We start from the raw sequence: 27,317 nt of genomic DNA on the forward strand, positions 1-27,317 counted from the left end.
AGCAGTTGTGGCTCACGGGCCCAGTTGCTCCTCGGCATGTGGGATCTTCCCGGACCAGGGCCCGAACCCGCGTCCCCCGCATTGGCAGGCAGATTCTCAACCACTGCGCCACCAGGGAAGCCCACCTGTTCTTTCTTTAAAAAAAATACGGGCCTCCCTGGTGGCGCAGTGGTTGAGAGTCCGCCTGCCAATGCAGGGGATACGGGTTCGTGCCCCGGTCTGGGAGGATCCCATATGCTGCGGAGCGGCTGGGCCCGTGAGCCACGGCCGCTGGGCCTGCGCGTCCGGAGCCTGTGCTCTGCAACGGGAGAGGCCACAACAGTGAGAGGCCCGCGTACCGCAAAAAAAAAAAAAGCTAAAAATGTTTTTGTACCCACCTCTTTGCTTTCTTATCTGATTATTTCTCTAGAATTAATTTCTAGAAGTGGAATAGTAGGGTCAGGAGGTATGCGTGTGTAAAACTTTGATACATTTTGCCAGATTGCTTTCTGGATCTGTTGTGCTAATTAACTCTTATCAGTTGTGTATGGAGAGTGCCCCTTCACATTCTTGCCAGCATCAAGCACTATCAGAAAACTATCACATTGTTTTAATTTTTTTTTTTTTAAGTAAGGCTAAGCATCTTTTTTTGGATGTATTTGGCCGTTTGAATTTTGGAGACTATTAATCCATTTCTTAACATTTTCTTTTTCGGGTTAAGCAAATATTCTTTTATCTTGTCTTACAGGACCTGCCTTCCATCCATATGATTTGGGCTTTCTTTAGTTTCTCCCCTTTGTTTTTTCACGTGTGAGGACCAAATTTAGATACAGCATTTTAACAGAAACTCACTACTGTTTTTTGTTTGTTTGTTTTTTAAATTGTTTATTTATTTGGCTGAGCTGGGTCTTAGTTGCAGCATGCAGGATCTCGTTCCCTGACCAGGGATTGAACCCGGGCCCCATGCATTGGGGAGTGTGGAGTCTTAACCACTGGACCACCAGGGAAGTCCCCTCACTAGTGTTTTTTTATTGTGTCGAGGTATGGAGGAGGGCAGTTTTGTCATTTTTTTGGAATTGAAAATTTCATTTCGTTTTCCAGGTAGTTTTGATACATATCCCATAAGGGTACATTGATCTAGAAAATGAAAAACGTACAGGTTTTTTTTTAAAGCTTGTAGTAGTGTTTCATTTTCTTCATCTGTATAATGGTGATATAATAATAGTATGTACCTGAAAGGATTGTTGTGAGGATTTAAATGAGTTACTACATGAAAAGTGCTCAGGCTAGTGTCTGGTACTTAGTAGGTCCTTGATAAGTGTTAGCTATTAATCTTAATAGTGGTAATAGTTTTTTTCTTAGGCTATAGCTCTGTGGCCACAGTATTTGTTTCCCTCTTCTTAAAAGGGTTATATAAATAAATACTGGTACTATACTTATAGTTAGTTCTTTGGAGATTTGAAATGCACACACAAAAAGCACATGCCAGAAAGAATATTAGGATGTCATTTTTATTCAGTTATTCATTCAACAATGTAGAGTCTGCCGTTTGCCAACACCCAGTATACCAAGGTGAGCGGTTCAGTCCCTGCCTCAGGATGCTCACAGCAAGATGTGGAGATAGGTAAACCACTTTTAAAGCATCATTTAAATGTTTTTACATGAAAGCAACGTCTCAACGTGTTTCATTTTTGGGTTGATGAAGAAGCGTGCTTACCTTCACTAATATTAAAAGGAACGCAAATATCCCAATAATCTTTTATTTTCTGAGCCTCAGTTTATCCAAGTGGCGATAATGATTGTTTTCATGAGAATGCATTGTAACATGCCTAACAAAAATTGTTAATTATTTTCATGTTTGTAAGTTCTTAGATCTGATATAGTGGTTTCGAGACTCTTAGGAGTAGCCTATACATCTTATAGTTGGCGTGTTCAAATCAGGAAAAAGTTAAGTTTGATTCCCTTGCTTCCGTTAACAAAAGGTCAGTTTGTTGAGGATACACAGTTATTGAAGGTAGCAGATAGGGAGTCCACATTTTGTTTGCTTGTCAGCATTTAGATTTGGAAATGATAGTGTAGTTAGATGTTCTGTCATGTGACTTGGGCATCAATTCTCTGGAACTGAAATATTTGTAGAGTACTTTTTATGGCCCAAGTGATGTGTTGGCTGCTAGAGTGGCAGGACAAGGTCTGTGTCTCAAGCTGCTTACAACGTGCACAGTACAATATGTGTTGTAGCAATGCTGTGAAGGATACTGAGAGAGGAAGGATTAAATGCATGGGAACCCCCATTTCCAGACCCATACTGTAGAGAGAATTTGGGCACTTGGTTCGGGACAGTTCACTACCTGTTTATTTAAAGGATTTTTAATATGAAAGGATCAGACTATTTTATATGAATCAGAAGGTTACTTGGATTGTGGTTTTAATTTTATTTTTAACAAGTTCCCTTACTTCAGAGTTTAAACTTTAATAGTTTAAATTGTAAGTAATATGTGCTTATAAAATATTCAAACAGTTCAAAAGTGTATCAAATAAAAATGAAAGTATCCCCACTCTCCCAAGGTAACTCCTATATTAGACAGTTTAAACAATTACTGTGGTAAATAAACTTGGATTTTAAGTACCTCGTGCTCTGAGCATTTACCCTTTCTGTTTAAAGGGGGAAAAATAAATTTCCCTTTTCAGGTAAGTACTCTGGAACAATGGAGGTTGTCTAGGAACTGTGAAACGGAAGGTAGCTAGTGGATTTCGGGAAGTACATTGATCAGTTAGATTGCTGTGTCCTGTAGGGCTTTTTAAGGATTTATTGACACACTTCATCAAGGTATTTGAGAGAGTGTTCAGGGAAACCTAAGAAATTCTGCACTTCTTTTCCCTTCCTTACACATTCATACCTGGTCAGAAATCACAGCTTGAGTGGGATGTCCCTCCACAGAACTCAAATGCACACTATCTATCATGTTACTTAGTGCGACAGTAATGTAAAACGGGAAGGATTTTTCCTTTTGGTTTCTTTCTGTGAGGGGGCTCACCCAACATGTTTTATCCTATGTCTCTTCATCTCTCCCTTATTTCAACTTCCACTTACTCCCCAATTCCCTACATCATTCTCTTAAGAGAAAAAATAAGTTTTGTCCACTGAGTCCTCTTTCTTACTTGATTTAATATGTCTTAGGCTGAATGTTTCTCACAAAAATACTTTGCATTCAGAATTAGCCCATCAAATCGTTTCCTCCATAGACCCCTGCACAGACTGCATGCCTTCCGCCGTGGGGCTCCCTGAGGTCGGAAAACCCAAGTCTGCTTTTGGCTTAGTTGTCATGATTTTAGAATATAAGTCCCCACGCTCTGCTTTGGAAAAGTTATCCTGGTGGTGATTTTGTACCATTAAAAAAAAAAAATCCTACTTTTGGTTCACACAACCAACCAACACAGTGGGACAGAAAATCTTCTACTGTTTCAGTCGAAACATGGTCCTCCTAAGAGTACATCTGTTTCTCTAATAAATCGGGGGGATATATATGTGCCCACACCTGTGTATGTGTATACCTATGCGGATATATAAAAATTCTAGTTGCACCCACACTGGAAATGATAGCGACTCATCCACACAGTGGGTGTTAAGGAATTTGTAACCTGCAGTGCTCTTTCTTACTGGTAACGGCATTCTGCTTGGGGAATATAGAACAAGCCCAAACAGTAATACTGACAGAATTCGGAATTATGATACAGTGCAGCCTTCACGTAATTCTTTGTTGAAGAAGTTAGGGCCTAAATGTTAAGGCTTATTGTTATTCCGAGTTGATAATCTCTGCCTTGCTTTAATAATTTTTCCTCATGCCTGGGTAGCCCGCGAGTTGCACAATAATCACTCACACAGCTTTGTAATCAATGCCCAAAGTAATAGGATTCCTCTGGCCACCGGCAATTAATAAATTTGTGTCTTTTTTAAAACACTAGCAAGTCGGGCCTGAAATACGACTGACTGGCTCTCCTCATTTGCATATTTATTGCAGTGGAAAAATTCTTACCAGATGATTGATGCTGAGCCTGCCTCTTGAATTCCAAGCAGCACATTATTATGAAATGAAAAATGCCGGCCATACAGTTGATTAAAGTTGAAGACAGTGGAATCGGTGTTTTTTAAGATTGTGGGAGAATTAAAGGCATATTTTAATGGATGTTGACAAGAAGTGAACTAACAAAAGCAAAGCAAAGGATTTGCTTGAAAAGATTTAATCAAACGTCTTTCTTGGGGGATTAATTGCCGGGGATGACTACTGCAAGTGGCAGGCTTGTATGGATCTGAATGAAAAGTATTGTTCTCAGGCCAGTATATCGTGTGTCCTTTTGACCTATAGTTTAGCTGCAGTCCTAGAGTTACTTTGGAAGGAGGAAAGAAAAAAAAAATGCTCTTGCAATCTGTATATTCTACCTCAGTGTATATATCTGGGGTAATAGGAATGTGGGAGTTTATATTACTTGCACATAAATAAATTGTATGTTTGCAGATTTACTTTAAAAATAATGGTGTGGATATTTAAAAACTGATAAGGTTTTTTCCTTTATATTAGTACGACAGTAGTGTAAAATGGGAATTTTACTTTAGACATTTTATTTTATTTTACTTTAGACATTTGCTCTTCCCGTTGCCCTCCATCCCCTTGCCAGAAGTTTTACTTACTGGTTTATAATCTAATTAATGAACTGTGTGCCCATGTCCAGACTTATTCTCTGCCTACAGTTTTGTTTACATCGAACAGCCTCGATGAATCAGGGGAAAAAATAAAGCTGTTAAGTGAAAATGGTTTTTAGATTGGTGACATTTTATATATAGAATGCTGGCATATGGGTAGCATGTAAATGAATACTTAATATAGGAATGTATGAATACTAGTTCAATCCTATTGCTGTAGATCAGAACAAGCAGAGCTAGAGATTTTCACCATGTGAAAGATGCTGATTTTGTGATAGTAATATACTTTCTCTTTCTACAGCATTAAAAAATTTGCAGAATACCTTAATATATAAAAGCATTTGTTATTTTTCACCTTAATTCTGCAAGATAAGCAGGCAAAGGATTATCTACATTTTATAGATGAGACCACTGGGACTTGGAGAGATTAAATTGGTCCACTCGGTGGAAAATGACTAGTTAGTGATAGTGTCAGTTAGGATACAGGGCTCTGGCCCTTAGTAAAGTACTCTTCCTTTTTAATCTCTACTTGGGAAATTATTCCTAAAGCCAGTGCCCAGGTGCTTGGGTTGAATCTTGGTAATAAGGTGAGGCATGTGTCCTTCTTAATCTCCTCTTAAGGGAAAAGCCTCTGGAAATGGACCATGTAAGACAAAATAAACATATATGTTCTTGACAGTCGTCATTTGTTTTGTGGCCAGGTGCCCTAACTTCTTCAACAAAGAATTACAAAGTGAAGGCTCCACTGTATCATAATTCTGAATTCTGTCAGTATTACTGTTTGGGCTTGTTCTTTTGAACAAGAAGAAAGTATCTGCAGCTTTTCTTAACTTTTAACTCTGACGCTAATTAGGAGAAAAGCTAGAGGTGAACTAGAAACTGTTGATTCCATTCCCTTTCTCATTCATAGGGTTGAACAAATAGAATTCAGCCTCTATGAATGCTAAAGAGAGTTGCTTGTTTTGGTTTGGTTTTTGGCTGGGAAGAATTCACTACTGGATTTGAGCCTCTAGGAGAGAGTCCTTCCTCATCCTCGTCAGCTCTGGCTTCCAGGAGGCCTACCGCGACCAGCAGAGGATGGCTCATCGTCTCTTCAGGTTTTACAGAAAATTTTACTAGAAGGAAATGTGGCCCTAATATCACAAAGAAACGAGAATTGGGCTCTGGCTTCTAAATCTCTTCGCAGGAGGTTGTCCATGTGTTGGCCACTGGTGACTTGACTTGGATAAACATTTTTTTTTTTTTTTTGGTGGTGGTTAGAAGCACAGAATTGCAGATTTCACCTCTGGTAGGTCTCTTGACACTTTGATGCATGGTGGTGCTATCCCTGAATGGAGCTTAAATACTTTAGGGCTACTTTCTGACTGGGTGAAGGGGTGTATAAAATGAGAACATATGAGAGAGTATTAACAGAAAGGCACACTTTGATTTACTGATATTGGCTCTCTGCTTTCTTGTTGGATTGATATGCTGTCTAATATATCTGCGATGGATTTTTTAAAACTGACTTGAACAATAAAAAAAGGGCTTGTGTAGCTACCTGAAAGTGGCCCTTAAAAGTAGTAGTCTTTTTGTTGGACGTTTTCCGAATTCTTGGTTATGTTACATGTGAGAGTCAAATTATGACTTGCTTGTTGGGGGCAAGCAGCTATAAACATTATGAGCTGCTTTGCAGCTTCTTCCCTGCATGGTTCTTGATCTCATATTTTAGATCATGGACACATGGTACCTAGAGGAAGTAAGGGACAGGCACTTGATTTTCCTGTTCTTATGATTTTTTATTGTGGTAAAAAGACACATAACATGAAATGTACCATCCTGCTTTAAGTGTACAGTTCAGTAGTACTAAATATATTCACATTGTTGTGCAGCCAGTCTCCAGAACTTTTTGATTTTGCAGAACTAAAACGCTATACCCATTAAACAACAACTCTCTATTTCCCTCTCGCCCCAGCCCCTGGCAAGCACCGTTTCTATTGCTATGAATTGGACTATTCTAGGTACCTCATGTAAGTGGGATGATACAGTATTTGTCCTTCTGTGACTGGTTTATTTCACTTCGCATAATGTCCTCAAGGTTCATCCATGTGGTAACATGTCAGAATTCCTCTCCTTTTTAAGGCTGAATAATATTCCATTGTTCTTCTGGACTAGGCTCCAGGTTGAAGGAATGTAGACGATTTTTTTCTGTAGAGAGATAGACTGGGATGGTAGAATTATTACTACTTTGGTCTTAGGATTTTTTTAAGGTGTTTTTAAAAATTGTGGTAAAATTGATATGACATAAAATTTACCATTTTAAAGTGTACAGTTCAGTAGCCAGTATTTGCATTGTTATGCAACCATTACCACTGTCCATTTCAAAACCTTTTCATCATCCCAAATTGAAACTCTGTGTCCATTAAACAATAAGTCCGGGCTTCCCTGGTGGCGCAGTGGTTGAGAGTCCGCCTGCTGATGCCGGGGACATGGGTTCGTGCCCCGGTCCGGGAAGATCCCACATGCCGCGGAGCGGCTAGGCCCGTGAGCCATGGCCGCTGAGCCTGTGCATCTGGAGCCTGTGCTCCGCAACGGGAGAGGCCACAACAGTGAGAGGCCCGTGTACCGCAAAAAAAAAAAAACCCAAAACCAAAAAAAAAACCCCAGTAAGTCCCCATTCCCACTTCTCCCCAGCCCTTGGTAACCACCCTTCTGTATTCTGTTTGACCATTTTTTTTTTTTTTTGCGGTATGTGGGCCTCTCACTGTTGTGGCCTCTCCCGTTGTGGAGCACAGGCTCCGGACGTGCAGGCTCAGCAGCCATGGCTCACGCGCCCAGCCGCTCCGCGGCATGTGGGATCTTCCCGGACTGGGGCACGAACCCGTGTCCCCTGAATCGGCAGGCAGACTCTCAACCACTGCGCCACCAGAGAAGCCCTGACCATTTTTTTAGATATCTCATATAAGTGTAATCACACAATATCTGTCCTTTTGCAGCTGACTTATTTCACATAGCCTAATATTTTCAAGGTTTAGTCTTGGGAATTTTGAAGACTACTTTGCAAATGCAAAATTGATTTGTAGTTTCATTTTGGAGAACATGGGCTCTCTTAAGATGTAGCTGTTTCTAGAAAAGGAGATAAAAACAGTGGTTCATATTTGCACAGAATTTGGATGAGAGGAGATTTCTGCGTTTTCATGGGCTTCCTTCCAAGTATTAGTGTCTCTTCTATTTTCTTAAGGTTCTGGCTGTAACATAACTTTCAGAACCTTAGCTATATGGAATCTCTGTTTATAATATTCAGCTCTTTTCATAGATGATCATTTGTGGTAACCTAATATTTGTAGTTATTTGTATTCTCTGCTTTCCTCATTACTTTAAAAATTTACATATGTATATATACATAATTTTGCATTATCCTAGTTACACACTTAGCACATTTAAAGTAATTCTTGTCTTTAAAATTATTATATCTTTATTCTTTTTATTCTTCTTGTGTACTACTCATCTTGTTTGTACCTAATCCATTTCCCCAAAACTGTCCGAAGAATAATTCTGTGTTACTTTTTTCTTCTTCATGAGAGTAACTTTTTATTTTTATATTTGGTGGAAAGGTTTTTTTTGTTTGTTTGTTTTGTTAAGATTCAGAGTAACAGATTAAGAACCTGGGTTTAGAACACAAGGCGTTTTGGATTTTTTTCAGGTAATATTTAGGTATTGCAGGTCCCCCCAAGTGGTGTGGATACGTACTGATTATAAAAGGATTAGAATGTGGAATTTAGAAAAGATGTGGTCAAGGGTCTTCTGTTACATTTAAACAAGCAAGTTGTATTTATATAGTCCTTTTTTGTTTGGATACAAGAACAGTATTTTATTTTATTATTTTTATTAATTAATTTTTTTTGGCTGTGTTGAGTCTTTGTTGCTGTGTGCGGGCTTCTCATTGCGGTGCCTCCTCTTGTTGCAGAGCACGGGCTCTAGGCACGTAGGCTTCAGTAGTTGTGGCATGCGGGCTCAGTAGTTGTGGCTCGCAGGCTCTAGAGTACAGGCTCAGTAGTTATGGTGCATGGGCTTAGTTGCTCCATGGCATGTGGGATCTTCCCAGACCAGGGATTGAACCCGTGTCCCCTGCATTGGCAGGCGGATTCTTAACCGCTGTGCCACCAGGGAAGTCCCTGCGACGGGTCTTAGTTGTGGCATGTGGGATCTTGGTTGTGGCATGCGGGATCTTTCATTGTGGCTCACGGGCTTCTCTAGTTACAGTGCTCAGGCTTTTCTCTAGTTGTGGCGCGTGGCCTCCAGGGCATGCAGGCTTGGTAGTTGTGGCGTGCAGGCTTACTTGCCCCGAGGCATGTGGGATCTTAGTTCCCTGACCAGGGATCGAACCCAAGTCCACTGCATTGGAAGGCGGATTCTTAACCACTGGACCACCAGGGAAGTCCCTATATAGTCTTATACAGAGATTATTGGAGGAATGCAAAGTAGCTGTTGGGTTATTGAGTTCCTTCTGACCAATCCGAGGAGGCTTTCTCAGGTAAGCTCTTAGCCGTATGTTGAAATGGAATGCTGCAGTGTGATCTGTTTGGAGAACTTGTCTGAGTCATGTGTTGGTGTCCCATATGAAATAGGTTGAGATGTAAAATAGTGAGGAAGCTACTCATGCTGGGCAAGGTAGAAGCAGAAGAGATAGAATCAAATTCATAAAAATCACTTAAACTGAAGTTCGTGTGGGCTGAAGTTAGCCTAGAATATAAAATAAAAATGAATGTAGGGATTGCTAAATGAGAGTAAGGATGCTTGTGAGAAGATTACAGTTACTTAAAGGAAAGTGGGAAGGAGTGATTGAAGCATAGCCAGAGACAGATGGACAACTGTTAGTGATAGGAAGTATGGAAACCACAGGATTTAGCAACTGACTGAATATATTGAATAAGGGCACCAAAATGTCAGTGATCTCCTGTGAAAACATTAAACAGAGGTGAGAGAATCAGACAAAGGAGAAGTATTAGGTTGGAAAAAAGAGTTTTGTTTCTGACATGGTGTGTTTGAGGAAGTGATCGAGCATCCATGTGAAGATTTTCTTGGCAGTTGCTGGAAATGTGAAAGTTTGATTATAAAGAGAGATGTCTGAGTGCTGTCAAAACTTAGCTAGTAGTTATCAATGTCTATTTAGCCCCTTTAGTAGGATTTTGCTGATAAAGAAGGTAAGAGTTTGGTTCTCAGAGGGCCAGATTTTATTCTGAAAGTTCTTGGTCATAGACTTTAAACTTAATCCTGACCAGCTTTATTACACGTGCATCCTTTTGGTTGTGAGGAAAATCAGGTAAGAACGTATTCTTGGTGTGCAAATTTTTAATACACAGTTCAGTACAATGGAACCTCCATATCCTTGGGTTCCGCATCCATGGATTCAACCAATTTTGGATCAAAAATACTTGGAAAGAAAAAATGTCAGAACGTTCCAAAAAGCAAAACTTGAATTTGCAGCAACTCTAGCAACTATTTATGTAGTATTCACAACGATTTTTATAGCATTTACAGTGTACTAGTTGTAGGTAATCTAGAGATGATTTAAAGTATGTGGGAGGATGCGAGTAGGTTACATGCAAATACTAGACCCTTTCATACAGGGAACTTGAGCATCCGTGGGTTTCGTTATCCTGGGGGAGAGCTCCTAGAACCAATCCCCTGTGGATACCGAGGGATGACTGTACTGCAAACAGTAAGTCATTAACTTGGGTTTCTGTTCGTGAACTGGAACCTTCCTTAAGGGTATGTGTTGGGAGATTGAATGAACGAGGCGGTAGCTCACACCAGCAAAGAGATCTCCTGGGGGAGGGGGGTGGTGGTGGTGGTAGGGACCCCAGGACTAAGCTGTGCTCTTCAGAAGAGAAGGAATTGCTTAAGGAGTCGATCAGTAAAGGGATAATCCAAGAGGTCAATGGGTAACCTGTAGAAAAATATCTGAGAAAGAAGCACCAAAGGAAAAAAATGATTGGTTATGATGACAGGCAGGGAAGGAGTGTGTCAAACTTACTAACTTTAAGAACTCACAGTTTACTGCAGACGCTCTTCTAATCACCTTACACATTGTTACCTTGCTTGTTCCTCACAACGACCCTATGAGGTAGGCACTGTTATTATTTCCTTTCAGGAATTCTGTATTTCAGAGAGTTCTCAGTCCGGGCGTACCCTGTGCCCACCCCCTCAGCCAGTACTGCTCAGGAGTCCAGCGTCATAGGCATCACCTACTTTGGAGAACTGTCGATAATTAACTGTTCCTTCTCTCTGCTTTATTTCCCAGGTCACAAGGCACTTAAAGCATTGCTGAGGTCATTGGTAGATCTTCAGGAAGAGTTGCTTTTCCAGTATCCAGACACTAGATACCTAGTAGATGGGACAAAACCCAAAGCAGAAAGGTAAGGAGGGAATGGAACTATGGAATTGCTCATTTTCTTTTCATCTGAATGGTTTCCCATGATTTATGAAAAAGAAAGTCAAGTCCTTTCCAGGCAGATACCGGACTTAATGTTAGTAAAATAGAAAGAGCCTCTTACATTTAATTGGTGGCCAGGATGACACATAAATTGGGAATTAGGTTTTGGATTTTTATGCATAGTTGTGCCTAAGCTTCTTTGTAAGCTTCTGCAAAAATCTTGCCTTCTTTTTAGATCTAGTGAGATTATAGGTGAAAGCACATTTTTTTTTTTTTTTTTTTTTTTTTTTGCGGTATGTGGGCCTCTCACTGTTGTGGCCTCTCCCGTTGCAGAGCACAGGCTCCGGACACGCAGGCTCAACGGCCATGGCTCATGGGCCAAGCTGCTGCGCGGCATGTGGGATCCTCCCAGACCGGGGCACGAACCCGTGTCCCCTGCATCGGCAGGCGGACTCTCAACCACTGCGCCACCAGGGAAGCCCGTGAAAGCACATTTTTAACATGAACGCTTAATTAACGTTTGTGAAGCACTTTGTTGCCCATACATGGAATTGCCAGTCACAACTGTCGACTTTTCAGTGAAGGAAGAAGCAGTTATTGCGAAGGGTGGAAACATTTCAGGAAATAGCAGAAGAAAACATGTTTTCCCTTCCTGAAATTATCCCAGTTGATGACGGTTCTCCTCTACCTCCCCCCTTTGTTTGAGCCTGCGGCATAGGGTACCTGCCTGCTGCTTTCCGTCGGGCTTCTCCTCTGCTCTGTACCTTTCTACTGAATTAGTTGGAATGACAAAGGAGAGGAGCTCACATTTAGTAAGCACTTCCTGTGCGCTGGGGTCGGTGGTCCAGGCAGTGTAGCTGGCTCCGTAGCTGTGGGCTCTAGTGCTCTCTCACACAGTTGAGGGTATTACAGCCTAGCTCGGATTCTGTGGCCTACCCCTTTGAGTTTTCTTCACATTCTGCTTCTCTTCGTTTGGTTCAACCAATATTACTCAGCTTTCCTGAGTCGTTAGTTACAGGGAGACATGTTTCCCTTTTTGATGTGGGGATTGAGGTCATAAAAGTATGATTGTATGTTTAATTTTTAAAAACCCTCCTGTAGCAGTATAGGCCTGGTTCATGTGCATTTCTAATAATATTTTGAACAACCTCATTTATTTTTATAGTTGGCTTACTTTTTAAAAAATATTTTGAAACCGTCTATTTTTATATTTATTTGAAAAGATACATGAGTTTTTGTTTGACCTCACGAACGTTTTCTTCCAACAGCAACAAAAAAGCCGTCCTCATGTCTCCCGTGCTATTTAAGATGCAGACAGCTTAGGGAAAGCCCAAATACTCTTGACTGCATGTGAGCCTAGGATTTTTTGTTTTGTTTTTTTTAATTAATTAATTTTATTTTTGGCTGCATTGGGCCTTCGTTGCATGTGGGCTTTCTCTAGTTGCAGTTGCATGGGCTTCTCATTGCAGTGGCTTCTTCTTGTTGTGGAGCGTGGGCTCTAGGTGCGCGGGCTTCAGTAGTTGTGGCACAAGGCCTCAGTAGTTGTGGCTCATGGGCTCCAGAGTGCAGGCTCAGTAGTTGTGGCGCACCGGCTTAGTTGCTCTGTGGGATGTGGGATCTTCCCGGTCCAGGGCTTGAACCCGTGTCCCCTGCATTGGCAGGAGGATTCTTAACCACTGCGCCACCAGGGAAGTCCCATGCCTAAGTATTTATTTAGGTAACGTTTATTTACATTGGACTCAGTGTTCTTACTGGTTTTCCAGTGAGGAGGAGATTTCCAGTGAAGATGAAGAGCTCGTAGAAGAGAAGCAGCAGCAGCAGCAGAGGAGGGCCCCAGCAAAGAGGAAGCTGGAGACTGAGGACTACCCCAGCTTCATAGCGAAGCGCTTCGCCGACTTCACCGTCTACAGGAACCGTACGCTCCAGAAGTGGCACGATAAGACCAAGCTGGCTTCTGGAAAACTGGGGAAGGCAAGTGTGTGCACTCATGTGTGTAAGGCAGGTCATGGCAACCTGAAGCAGCTGTGAGAAATTGGAAGTACAGCTCCCTTATATGGATGATGCCTCAGTGTCATAGTAATCAGTCATTTCTGTAGAAAAATTTACTGAACCCTAACGCTAACCCTAACCCTAATCCATTGGGGTTTATACCATTCAGGCATGGGATTTCAACTTTATTAGAAAAAGTATTTTATTCTAGAAGTTGTGGTCTTGTAAGTATTGAAAATACAAAATACTTGAAAGAAATGGACTTTAAAACAATTATTATTAAAGGAGCAGAAGTTAATCTCTGGGTATAGGAAACTAATAAGACCTGCTTAGGGACTAATTTTTTTTTTTTTTTTTTCTGAGAACAGTTAGAGCCATTCACAAACTCAGTCTTTAACAGAAAGTCCCTCCTGGAAGGAGGATTGTCTGTTTCTCTGCTGACACAGAAAAATAGGAAAACCAACGTAGCTGCCTTCAGCAGAGACTTTCCATGTTATCTGACACTGCTTAATGTTGTTGCAGGGTTTTGGTGCCTTTGAACGTTCAATCTTGACTCAGATTGATCATATTCTGATGGACAAAGAAAGATTACTTCGAAGGACACAGACCAAGCGCTCTATCTACCGAGTTCTTGGCAAACCTGAGCCGGCAGCCCAGCCTGTCCCAGAGAGTTTGCCAGGACAGCCGGTAAGAACTGTGATGCATGATGATTATGGGAGCAGTTTCTAGGAGGCTGATTAACTGGAAAATCTTATCTCCTTGTAGGTATTCCTCTGGGTATAAGAAGTCAGTGAAAGAAAGGGAAAAAAGCACTACTTTCCTAGATTGTTGAGAAACTGAGAATATGTGGGAGGGGAAAGTTTTTAAAAGATGAAGCTATTATTGTGTGTAGCCTTCTCTTTTTTTTTTTTAGATGTTGGGGGTAGGAGTTTATTAATTAATTAATTTATTTTTGCTGTGTTGGGTCTTCGTTTCTGTGCGAGGGTTTTCTCTAGTTGTGGCAAGCGGGGGCGACTCTTCATCACAGTGCACGGGCTTCTCACTATCGCGGCCTCTCTTGTTGCGGAGCACAGGCTCTAGACACGCAGGCTCAGTAGTTGTGGCTCACGGGCCTAGTTGCTCCGCGGCATGTGGGATCCTCCCAGACCAGGGCTTGAACCCGTGTCCCCTGCATTAGCAGGCAGATTCTCAACCACTGCGCCAGCAGGGAAGCCCCGTAGCCTTCTCTTAATTTTGAGTTTGACCTGAGTCTGGTCATGGAAGCATTTGTAATCCAATTTTTTAAAAATAAATTTATTTATTTTTAAAATTTATTTTTGGCTGTGTTGGGTCTTTGTTGCTGTGCACAGGCTTTCTCTAGTTGCGACGATTGGGGGCTACTCTTCGTTGCAGTGCGTGGGCTTCTCATTGTGGTGGCTTCTCTTGTTGCGGAGCACAGGCTCTAGGACTGCGGGCTTCAGTAATTGTGGCTCATGGGCTCTAGAGTGCAGGCTCATTAGTTGTGGCTCACGGGCTTAGTTGCTCCGCAGCATGTGGGATCTTCCCGGACCAGGGCTCGAACTCGTGTCCCCTGCGTTGGCAGGCGGATTCTTAACCACTGTGCCACCAGGGGAGCCCTGTAATCCAATTTGTAAAATTCAGTTTTAAAGCTTTTTCTTTAGGAATGCCAGTATCGAAGCAAGCGTGTACTTTAGGCTTTCCTTTGGATGTTTAGACGCTCCAGAAGAGGATCCAGAATTGAAATAGGCAGATTCTTCTGTCTAAAGGAAACTCTTTTATTTATAGTAGGAATATATACTTAATATATTTCTTAAGTTCAGAAGAATTTATAAATTTTATTAATTTTATTTATTTATTTTGGGCTGGTTGGGTCTTCGTTGCTGCGCGTGGGCCCTCTCCAGTCGCGGCGAGCGGGGGCTACTCCTCGTTGCACTGCAGGGTCTTCTCATTGCAGTGGCTTCTCTTGCTGCAGAGCACGGGCTCTAGGTGCACGGGCTTCAGTAGTTGTAGCATGCAAGCTCAGTAGTTGTGGCTCGGGGGCTCTAGAGCGCAGGCTCAGTAGTTGTGGCACACGGGCTTAGATGCTCTGCGGCATGTGGGATCTTCCCGGATCAGGGCTTGAACTCTTGTCCCCTACATTGGCAGGCGGATTCTTAACCACTGCACCACCAGGGAAGCCCAAGTTCAGAAGAATTTAAAATGAAAAGTAAAATTCCCCCTAGTCTAAAAACTCCACTCCTCAGGTTTAACCAATGTTCATAGTTGTAACACACTTTCAGGTATTTTCTATTTGTATATATAAATATGTATACACACACGCATATAACACGTATGCACTTATAAAAATATGGTTGTCTTTTTTTAACTAAATGGGTTGGATATATATACGTGTGTGTATAAATATATAAAATGTTTTTTTTAATTAATTAATTTATTTATTTTTAAAGTTTAATTTTATTTTTTTTCTGCTTTATAACAAATTTAGTCAGTTACACATATACATATGTTCCCATATCCCCTCCCTTTTGTTATAAACTATATGTAAAATCTTACAACTTTCTAAATTATTCTAGGTACTTTTCCATGTCATTACATGGAGATCTACCTCATTTTTCCTAATGGCTAGAGTATTCCATTGTATGGATGTGTACTATAATTTATTTGAACAGTGGATATTTATGTTGTCTCTAGTTTTAGAAACAGTGCTATAGGAAACATTCCTGAGCATTTTTATTTTTGTATTTGTGTGAACATGTGGATAGACTTCTAGAAGTGGAAGTGTTAAATCAAAGAGAATATGCATTTTAAATCCTGATAGATGTTGTAAAATTGCCTCAAAAAGGCTGCATTAATTTCCAATCCCACCAGCTGTGTTTTCCTACTGAAGATTGCCAGTTTTAGAGGTGAAAAACGGTGTCTTCTCATTTTAATTTGCATGTATTTAATTAGAATTAGATTAAACATATTTTTGTATAACTGTTGACTGCTTGTGTTTTTTTCTGTCAAGTGCCTATTAATGTTTTGCCTGTTTTTCCATTGCATTGTTTTTGTTCTTCAATTTTTTTAAATTAATTTATTTACTTTTGGTTGCATTGGGTCTTCATTGCTGTGCGCAGGCTTTCTCTAGTTGTGGCGAGTGGGGACTGCTCTTAGTTGCGGTGTGTGGGCTTCTCATTGCAGTGGCTTCTCTTGTTGTGGAGCACGGGCTCTAGGCACGTGGGCTTCAGTAGTTGTGACATGAGGGCTCAGTAGTTGTGGTTCGCGGGCTCTAGAGCGCAGGCTCAGTAGTTGTGGTGCACTGGCTTAGTTGCTCTGTGGCATGTGGGATCTTCCCAGACCAGGGCTTGAACCCATGTCCCCTGCATTGGCAGGTGGATTCTTAACCACTGCACCACTAGGGAAGTCCTTGTTCTTTAATTTGAAGAGCTCTTTATATCTTAAGGAAAATAGTGCTTTGACTGTTATACACATTATTTGTAGTAGCTGCATTACTTTGGTAACCTCATTGGGATTTACTCCTTCTCATTGATATAGGAGATCCTTCCTCAAGCCCCTGCCAGTGCCCACCTGAAGGACCTGGATGAAGAAATCTTTGATGATGATGACTTTTACCACCAGGTATGATTTTTACACTCTTTTCTTTTGTTATAAATCAGGCTTTAGCATTTTACAACAGCTGATAGAATTCTCTGACCAAAAGGTAGCTTACTTTGGAAGGATCGAGTCAGATAGGGAGTTAGAACTCTAGTGTGCAGAATCGACTTACTGTGTAGTTCTGGATTTAGTGCTTTACTTTTATATTTTTCCTTTTGAAATGAATATAGCTACAGCTACGTTGTTAGTTGTTTCAGAGTGTGAATTATATGTAAAACAGTTTCAACTTCTTTGCATCAGGTGGTTTATTCTCTCTCAGCAGCCTTTGATGATGTTAATGGAGGATTTTGTTTGTTTGGTTGGTTGTTTTCTCGTCCTGTTACTATTAGATAAGGAAATGGAGCTGAAGGGCCGGGATCCCAGAATTCTTGAATTGCACTTCTGGTTCTGTTAACCTATTAAGTCTCTTCTCTTGAAAATTTTGTGTATGTGTGCATGTTCACATCAGTTAAGTATTTATATTTATTGAGGTTGTCTGCTGCTGTTGATTATAATAGTAGTGTAGTGCTTTGAAGACAGAAGGAATTGCTAGAGGTTGAAATCTAGTCCCGTTCTCAATACCTCTTCACAAACACTTCCCCTGTTCTTTCCCTGACGCTGTGATCTGCTGTTGTGCTGCTCTTTCTGATGATGGTGGTGACCGTTAAGGTAGGCTAAACATCCGGGCTGTTCTAAAGAACTAAAATAATTTCCTGTAATCCTGGGTCTCTTGATAAGTCATACTTCTTTATGAAATGTGCTTTAGGATGTACCCTCTCTAGCTCTGGAGAGTTGAGGATGCTGCTCAGCAGTGATAAACCAGTTTTGATTGAGCCATTATTTTATCAAGATGAATTTTTTTTCCTCTGCTGAATTTTTAGTGTTAACTTTTGCTGAAGAATTTGCAGGTGCTTGTTGGAGGTTTAGCTATGACGACAGTACTATGTAGTATATGGGATACGAAGGAAGGAACTTAGGAAAATTACACTGTGAAGCAAGTAGGACAAGTGATTCTATATTGGGGATGCCTCTGGTTTTGCCCTAAAAAAAAAAAAAGAGAGACTTTTTATTAATCTTGCTATTCACTCTGTGATGTTCAATAAAATTATTGCTAAGTCTCAAAAGTAATGATGAGAGGGTATAGGAAAGAGGATGGATGTGGCCCCAGCTGTTCCTAGTCAGAGGTCCTGATTCTTTTTTTCCTTTTCTTCTCATTATATCCATTTGTCAGAAGAGTAGGGGGTTCTGTTTTGTGCTAGAGTGTCTAAGGAAGTACCTGATATGGGATATTAATGCTGTATAATTGTGTGTGAGATCATGGGAGACAATCAAAAATATTGCGGTCTTCATTAATTGAAGTGTACATTGTTCAATGGAAAGTGCATCATAAATAGGCTTATAATAAAATAAACTGAAATTACTGGGGGGGACGTTGCTTCTACTGGCAATCCTTAGTCTGAAAGATATATATATTTACATATATATATATATATATATATATATATATTTTTTTTTTTTTTTTTGGCCTGGAGGTCTGCTGAAAAAGAAATAGCATTACTTGATTGGCCCTCTATCCCAATTAATAATTTTAACTTTGATAAATTCTGATTTCAGTTATGACTAGTCACATCTTAGCTTTTCCCCTTGCTGGTTAATTGGGGTGCTGGGGTTAATCTAAATTAAAACTTAAACTAATAGAGGTCAGCAAGGCAGCTGAAACACCTGCGTGAAACAAATGGGGCTGCCAGGTGCAACTTTATCTTGGCTGTTTCCCAAGAGGGAAGTGGCAGCAAATTGGAGTTGTTTCAGCCTTCTGTAAAGGTGAACGATGGGGGACACTTGTGAATGTACAGCGTCTCCGGAAGCTCTCCAGATTGCTTTGCTGCCGTACCAACTGCTGTCGTCCACGCACAGTCAGTAGGAACTGAACCAGTTGCCAACATCTGGCAGCACAGCAAGGAATGGGTGCAAGTCTCGAAACCCTGCAGATTCTAAATACGGTGCTTAGAAGTGTGCAGGCTTTAATCACTTACCACTCTTTGGCAGCAGGACAGCGTATCCTAGCCTCGTACATCATCACATCCCGACATCTGCTGAGCCGCAAGGCAGCTGCACATTCATTTTCTTTTCTTGCCTTTTCTCTTTGCCTCCTATTGCTCTTCTTCCCACTACCATCCCCCCTGCCCCGACCCTGCCTTCCTCCCTTCAGTTTTTCTCCCCCTCCCCAATATGCTTCTTGGGAGAGATGATCTGTAAAGATTACTGCTTCATTGTGTGCAAGTAATTGTGGTGATGCCAGGCCCTTGACAGACACAACGTAGCACCTGTTCTGCTGACCTGGTTCATTTCTTCTGTTGAGTGGGATTTGCCAGAGATTGGAACTGAAGCCAGTTCAATGATAAGGCTAGAGAACATGGCTGTATGTTTCCTGTCACCTCCCAATTAAACTGGCTTCATAAAGTGCTTTCCTTTATTTGTCAGGGTAGTAAGCCTGAGCTAAGTGTTGCATTCAGAAGTGGTACAATGTATTACAATGGGCCTGTGAGTTTTCATTTGTCTTTTTTTATGTGGTCGTAGGGAAGAGCTGGGTGGTGAATATAATACATCTGCCTTTTTTTTTTTTTTAAACCATACTTGAAGCCAGACTCTTTGGGTCCATGTTTTGTAAGGAAGAGATTATAGTCACATTGAATTTTAATGTTTCATTGTAAGGGTTTAAAGGCTTACTTGGTTAATTCAGGTGTCACAAGGCTTTGTAAATGCCCTCACCATTGAGAATGGTATTCAGGGTCAGAACACCCAACACATACACACTCTCTTTGTTTCACAATGGGCCTTAAGTTACTACAACTTAAAAAATATGTCTGCATTATTTAATAAAGGTACATGTATATGTGTATGTGTGTGTAAGCATATACATAGAGAGAGAGGGGGCACTGAGGAGTATCAGATATTGTAAGTAATCATACCGCTTTTGAGCTGAAAAGAACCACACAAGAACCTGAGTCCCTGAGACGTTAAGTAACTTCCTGCAAGTCATATCGTAAATGGCAGCACTAGTACTTGACCTCAAGACTGCTTAGGTCAAGTCCTGTTCTTCACATACCTTTATTTCTTAAACATTTCATTCGTGAGCCATAAAAAGACTTCACTAGAGTATTACAGCTTTCAGTTCGTAAATAGCTAAGCTTCATTTTCTTAGAACCAGAAGAAATATTATGTGTGTTAGAAAGTAATTTTTTTCCCTTTGAAGGCAAATAATTTATTAAACTCCTGGTTTCTTAACAATTCTAATGAAAAAATTAGCTTTCTAGTTGTGTTACTGGCTTGTTTGGAAACTGGAGTTGCTGAAAGCCCGAAGTGTGCCCGGTGGTGACGGTTTCAGGAGGGAAACTGTTCACTGGCTGCAAACGTTGCCGAGTCTCACCCCCTGATGGAATCGGTTTGCATCTGGCTTAGCTCTCGTCAGAGCTCATCCCTGAAGATGATTTCACAAAATATGAAGGTTGCAAATGACCATGAAGGATGAGCCATTCAGAAATGTTCAGTATTTATTTTTCATTTTCACGATCCCGTTTGCTACTTTTTTAACATTAAGTGCTTTTAAGATGTGTTGTCTGTATATCTCCATTTAAAGTTTCTGTTTGTTTTGATTTGCTTTTTTTAAACCATCCATTGATTTTTGACTTGATAGGCCTGAGTTCTTAAAGAATCGAGGGAGGACTAACGTTTACTGAACACTAGTTATGTGCCAGCTCCTGGACTGAGTAGACAGGTGCTTGACTCACGTCTTTATTTAATCCTCCCAAGATCTCCATGTTGAGATATGACTGCATTTAGCAACAATATGCCGTGTGGTAAAGTGACGGGCTTTATTCTTTTCATAGCCAAGACCTCAAACTAGTTTCTTGTCACTTCATGAGGTATTTTGTTCTGAAAGGGCTAATTGAGCTTAGATATTGACAGATTGGTACGTGGATTTCTGAGGGTTCATTAGGATTTTGTATGTTGCTTCTAGCTCTGTTTAGTTTTGATCTGGTTTGTCCTGTCACTTTGAATTTAACCAGGAGCGTCTGGAGAAAGGCATAATAGGTTCTGTTCTTTAGATGACCACTTTGATGGGTTAAATCTCTCCTTTCATTTGCCATCAGTACATGTCTGTAACTGACCACATGCCACACGCTGGACTTTTGTGTCCAAGACATTTGATAGTGCCATAAACAAGTAATTACTAATTCAGTGAACTATTAAAAGTCAATAATGTTAAGAAATAGAGAAGAGGCAAGCTTTGTGACAAGCTGGTTTAATTAAATTGGTGAGTGATTAATACGGACGGCTGATGTTGTGGCTTTAATTGTATGCATTTAGATCGTAGTGTGAATAAGGGATGTGTGAAGCCATTCCTACGGTTAAGGCAATACTGTGTTCTTGTTGGCATGTATCTTTCCAGTGGTTCAGTTGATGGCTAAGAGTATGCTTTAAAGTTTGATTTAAACTTCCTCCTTTTAATTTGTTGTTGGAAAACAGATCCCTTCTGTTCAGAGCAGTATTTCATTTTTAGGTTGACTTTGAAATGTTGCTGTTATTTGAGATGTGGATGATGTTTCTTAAAATTTTGATAACATTTATTACATATAGACCTTTATGGTGACTTTAGAGAGGATGTGAATGTGAAGTACACAAATTTGAAGATTGAAATCACAGTTAAAGTTATAGGAGAGAGGGACTTCCCTGTTGGCGCAGTGGTTAAGAATCCTCCTGCCAATGCAGGGGACACAGGTTCGATCCCTGGTCCGGGAAGATCCCACATGCCACAGAGCAACTAAGCCTGTGCGCCACAACTACTGAGCCTGCGCGCCTAGAGCCCACGAGCCACAACTACTGAAGCCCGCACATCTAGAGCCCGTGCTCCACAACAAGAGAAGCCATCACAATGAGAAGCCTGTGCACCGCAATGAAGAGTAGCCCCCGCTCGCCGCAACTAGAGAAAGCCCACGTGCAGCAACGAAGACCCAATGCAGCCAAAAAAAAAAAAAAGTTATAGAAGAGAGTTAATCAGTTAGATTTCTTAAGACATAATAAAGGTGTTAAACAAACAAACTCCAAACCAATATCAATGTCCAATTAAACCTCAGTTTTAATAATTACAAGATTATTTTTTGACCATGTGTAAGAATTTTATTTGAGATGCATTCTAGTTCCTGTGCTGCTGTTGTTGATCCGTCAGTGTTTAGACCCAGTACAGTATCAGCATCGGCATTGGATGGCATTGGATGGCATTGGATGGCATTGGATTGCCAGCGTGGGCTCACTGTTGTGCAGGCTGCACAGAACAGGAGCCCAAAAGCCACACTTTAAATTCAAGGTCGAGAAATTTCATCACACGGCAGCGTCAGGGGAAGGCACACACGACTGGCCCTGATTTCTTTCAGTTTCCTTGCTTTAAAAAACACCGGAGGGCTTCCCTGGTGGCGCAGTGGTTGAGAGTCCGTCTGCCGATGCAGGGGACACGGGTTCGTGCCCCTGTCCGGGAAGATCCCACGTGCCGCGGAGCGGCTAGGCCCGTGAGCCATGGCCGCTGAGCCTGCGCGTCCGGAGCCTGTGCTCCGCCACGGGAGAGGCCACAGCAGTGAGAGGCCCGCGTACCGCAACAAAACAAAACAAAACAACAAAACAAAAAACACTGGAGCCTAACTTCAGTACAAAGGTAAAAAAACCTCGGAACAAAGCCTAATTAGTTCATTTGATGGAGCCAGCTAGGAAAGAGATAAGAATTGGCTTAGAACTCTCGAAGAAACGTTTCGAACACAAGGGGTACCTTGGCAGTTTACTAGGGAAATGTGTGGCCAAAATTGCCTTCTCTGTACTATTAATAAGCCCAATATCAGCTGGCTGAGTGTAAATTAAACACAGCACTCTAGCAGTATTTTAGTAGACCCAAGTAAAGAATTTACCACTTTAGAAATGGGGAACACTACGTGTTTACTAAAGTGGGCATGATGTCTCCTTGCGAAATTATATTCAATGTATAGCTCCTTTAAAGTAAATTATAGGGACCATGACTTAGCATAGAAAGGGGAAGTTAATAAGCATCTTAAAATATGTGTGTGTATTGTAGATCTAGAATAGAACCTAATTGCTGTAAAGTTAGATAGCGTCTTTGAAAATCATCAATGCCAAACTGACTTTTTACAAACTAGGGCCTAGAGGAAGTAAGTGACTAGGATACGATCACCCCATTTAGGACATTGAAACCCATGTGCTCTTGTTCCCAGTTTGATTTTCTTTCTAGCGTATTCTGCCGCCTTTTGATCTGACACACTTAAAAATCCACTTGAGTGTTTCCTTTTCAGATTTGTATCTGTTTAGGAAATTGGAGATCCAGTGTATCTGTTTGCATTCTGACAATTCACGTGTTACCACTTTTGTGCAATTATGAACTTCATTCACTTAACAACTGCTGTACCAGATGCTAGGTTTACAAAGACTAATAAGAGAAACCCCCTGCCCAAGGAATTTGTGTCATCTAACAAGAGCAAGATTCTCCTCAATTTGGGGTTTTTTTGTTTGTTTGTTTGTTTGTTTTGCGGTATGCGGGCCTCTCACTGCTGTGGCCTCTCCCGTTGCGGAGCACAGGCTCCGGATGCGCAGGCTCAGCGGCCATGGCTCACGGGCCCAGCTGCTCCGCGGCATGTGGGATCTTCCTGGACCGGGACACAAACCCGTGTCTCCTGCATCGGCAGGCGGACCCTCAACCACTGCGCCACCAGGGAAGCCCTCTCCTCAAGTTTGTATAGTCACACAGCTCCTCTTGAAAAGTATGACTTTGGTAAAATTTAAGTGGAGAAAATAAATGGTGCGAGAGAGCAATCAGGTCATTGATATAAAAACGTACATGTAGTTGCCTAGTGTTGTCTTCTCACAAACGTGCCTCAGACATTCATTAGCACACAGGTTTTCCCTCAACAGACACCTAATCTAATTCCTAAAGTCATGTCTCAGTAACCTGTAAAAGACTGTAAGAGATGCTGTTACATATAAACTCTGGATAATAGTATAAATCCACTATTTTCCAGGCATAAAGTCATTGTTAGAAGCCAGTATTGAGATGCCGGTATCCACTGAAACCTATTTCAGATTAGAAGAGCATTCAGGGGACTTCCCTGGTGGTCCAGTGGGTAAGACTCCGAGCTCCCAATGCAGGGGGCCCGGGTTCGATCCCTGGTCGGCAAACTAGATCCTGCATGCCGCAACTAAGAGTCTGCAGGCCGCAACTAAGCAGTCCGCACACTGCAACTGAGGCCTGGCACAGCCAAAATAAATAAGTAAATATTTAAAAAGAAGAAGAAGAAGAGCATTCAGGGAGACACTGCTTTGGGAAAGATCCCTGGTCTTCTCCTTACTTGCTGCAAGTAATAATAAATCCTTCCTTCTCCCCCCCGAAAAAAAAGGAAAAAAAGAGGAGCATATTCAGGTTGGTGATGGGTATTTGAGGGTTCATTTTGCTGTAGCCAACTTTTGTGTATTTTTGAAGTTTTCTGTAATAAAAAGTTAAGGAGAAGAAAAGCCTTCAGATTTCTTTCTTCCATTAATTGATCCAGCAAATATGTGAGTATCTACTGTATATTATTGAGTAACTGTTGTTCTAGGCTGTGCTGCCTAATGCAGTAGCCGCTAGCCACGTGTAGCTATTTAAATTGTAGTTAATTCATTAAAAGAAAGTTGAAACTTCAGTTTGTCAGTCACGCTAGCCACATTTCAAGTGCTGCAGCCACGTGTGCTAGTGGCTACTGTAGTGGGCAGTGCAAACACTGAGCATTCCCAGCATCACAGAAAGGTCTCTTGGAGCTCTTTTAGGGGCTGGAACAAAGCCAGGTCCTGCCCTCATGAGCATTCATTCTAGCTTAGAGACAGGATGATAGTGTGACCCTGCAGTGGAAAACGATGAAAGAAGGGGGTCTAGGGTAGGGATGGGATGGTTACTGTTTTCACATAGGGTGGCCCGGGGATACGGTGATATTTGAGCAGAGCCGGGAGGGCAGCGAGCAACAGAACCATGTAGGTATTGGGGGGAAGAGCGTTGGGGACAAAGGGAATGGCAAGTGCCAATGTCTCTGAGACATTGCAGAGGCTGGCATGTGCCAGGAACATCGGGGAGGCCAGTGCCACTGAGGTGAGTAGGTAAGAAAGAGTGGGATAGGAGAGGAAGTCAGAGAGGTAATGGGAGGCCAGGTCCTGAAGGACCTTGTAGGCCACTGTAAGGCTTTGGCTTTCACTGTGATTGAGATGGGGAGCCACTAGAGGGTTTTGAACAGAGGAGTGACAAGATTGGACTAGTATTTTTAAAGAATCACTCTGAGGACTGTGTTGAGAATACACTCTAAGGAGGCAGGGTGGCAAACAGGAAATAGGAGACTCTCATGATAGTCTGGGTAAGGGATGGTGGTAGCTGGAGCTAGGATGCTTTGAGAAGTGGTTGGGCTCTGAATTTATGCTGAAAGTTCAACTGACAGGATTGGTTGATAGATTGTGTGTGGAGTGTGGGAAGAGAGGTGTCCAGGACTTTAAGGTTTTTGGTCTGAGCAATTGGATGGATGAAGTTGCTGTTTACTGGGATGGGGAAAAACAGTGAGAGAAGCTAGTTTGGAGGAGAAATCTGGAACTCAGCTTTGGTTATACTAGTTTTTTTTTCCCCCCATGGACTGTGTTGGCTTTAATTATTTTGATTCTAAATCAGTTACATTAAGTTTAAGATACCTCTGAAGCATTCATAGGGAGTTGTTGAAGAGGTAGTTATGGACATAATTTTGGAGTTCGTGGAGAGGTCTGAACAGAAGGTGTGAGTCTTAGAGCCATCAGATTGTATTTAATACTGTGAGACTGGATGAGATCACCTAGGGACTGAAGGTAGAGAGAAAAAGGGAAGAGATTCAAAGCCTGAATCCTGGGGCATTCCAACATTTAGAGGCTGGGGAGAGAGAGGACCCAACAAAGGTGTTTGAGAAGATGAGAGAGAATAAAGGAAGAGTGATTTCCCAGGTTCCATATCAAAGTGTTTCAAGAAGGAGGAAATCCAGTATCATCCTGATACCAAAACCAGGCAAAAACATCATAAAGAAAGAAGATTGCAGACCAATATCACTAATGAATATAGATGTAAAAGTCAACAATCTACTAGCAAACTCAGTCCAGCAACACATAAAAAAGATTATATACCATGACTAAGTGGGATTTAGCTAAGGAACGCAAGATTGTTTTAGCATCAAAGATCAATGTGGGACTTCCCTGGTGGCGCAGTGGTTAAGAATCTGTCTGCCAATGCAGGGGACACGGGTTTGATCCTTGGTCTGGGAAGATCCCACATGCCGCAGAGCAACTAAGCCCATGCACCACAACTACTGAGCCTGCGCTCTAGAGCCTGCGAGCCACAGCTACTGAGCCCGTGCACCTAGAGCCTGTGCTCTGCAACAAGAGAAGCCACTGCAATGAGAAGCCCGCTTACTGCAAGGAAGAGTGGCCCCCGCTCGCCACGGCTAGAGAAAGCCTGCGTGCAGCAACGAAGACCCAACACAGCCAAAAATAAATAAATAAATAAAAATTTAAAAATCAGTTAATGTATGTATGTATGCATATAGCTGATTCACTTTGTTGTGCAGCAGAAACTAACAACATTGTAAAGCAATTATACTCCAATAAAGGTATAAAAAAATCAATTAATGTAATATACCATATTGATAGATAAGGACCAGAACTACATGATCATCTCAATAGATGCAGAAAAATATATGACATCCTTTCATGATTAAAAAAAAAACACTCAACAAACTAGGGATAGAAGAGAACTTCCTTACCTAGTGAAGAATATCTGTGAAAACCCATAGCTAACATCCTATTCAGTGGTAAGACAGAAACCTTTCCCCTAATATTAGGAATAAGGCAAGGATGTCCACTCTTGCCACTAATATTCAACTTTGTAGTGGAGGTTCTAGCCAGGGCAGTTAGACAAGATAAAGAAATAAAAGGCATCCAAATTGGAAAAGAAGTAAAACTATCTCTTATTTGCAGATGGCATGATCCTATATATATAGAATCCCAAAGAAGCCACCAGAAAGCTGCTAGCTCTAATAAATAAATTCAGCAGAGTTGTAGGATACAAGATGAACACACAAAAATCAGTTGTGTTTCTATACACCAGCAGTAAGCAATCTGAAAAGGAAACTAAGAAAGCTGTTCCATTTATGATAGCATCCAAAAGAGTAAAATACCTGAGAATAAATTTAACCAAGAAGGTAAAAGACTTGTATGCGGAAAGCTATAAACATTGCTGAAGGAAATTTTAAAAGACCTAAATAAATGGAAAGCCATCCCATGTTCATGGATTAGAAGACTTCATATTGTTAAGATGACAGTACTCCCCTAATTGATCTACAGATTCAACATAATCTCTATCAGAATCCCAGCTGCCTTTCTGCAGAAATTGATGAGCTGATCCTAAAATTCATATGGAAATGCAAAGGACCCAGAATAGCTGAAACAGTCTTGAAAAAGATCAAAGTTGGAGGACTCATTAATTTCAAAACTTACCGCAGAGCTACAGTAATA

The 27,317-nt window shown here is 41.3% G+C and overlaps 1 protein-coding gene across 2 annotated transcripts in view; it reads left to right on the forward strand.

Moving 5' to 3' along the window:
* The window catches only part of AATF (apoptosis antagonizing transcription factor), a 104,690-nt gene that overhangs the window by 25,873 nt on the left and 51,500 nt on the right, over positions 1-27,317 (forward strand). For both annotated transcript variants that reach the window (XM_081218202.1, XM_081218203.1), the window contains 4 exons: positions 10,962-11,076; positions 12,857-13,064; positions 13,605-13,769; positions 16,617-16,700. In XM_081218202.1, the coding sequence (XP_081074328.1) occupies positions 10,962-11,076; positions 12,857-13,064; positions 13,605-13,769; positions 16,617-16,700 (572 nt within the window). The remainder of the gene's footprint in view (positions 1-10,961; positions 11,077-12,856; positions 13,065-13,604; positions 13,770-16,616; positions 16,701-27,317) is intronic.

This window comes from Mesoplodon bidens, assembly GCF_964165515.1.
Source record: "Mesoplodon bidens genome assembly, chromosome: 19".
In the NCBI taxonomy this organism is placed as follows: domain Eukaryota; kingdom Metazoa; phylum Chordata; class Mammalia; order Artiodactyla; family Ziphiidae; genus Mesoplodon; species Mesoplodon bidens.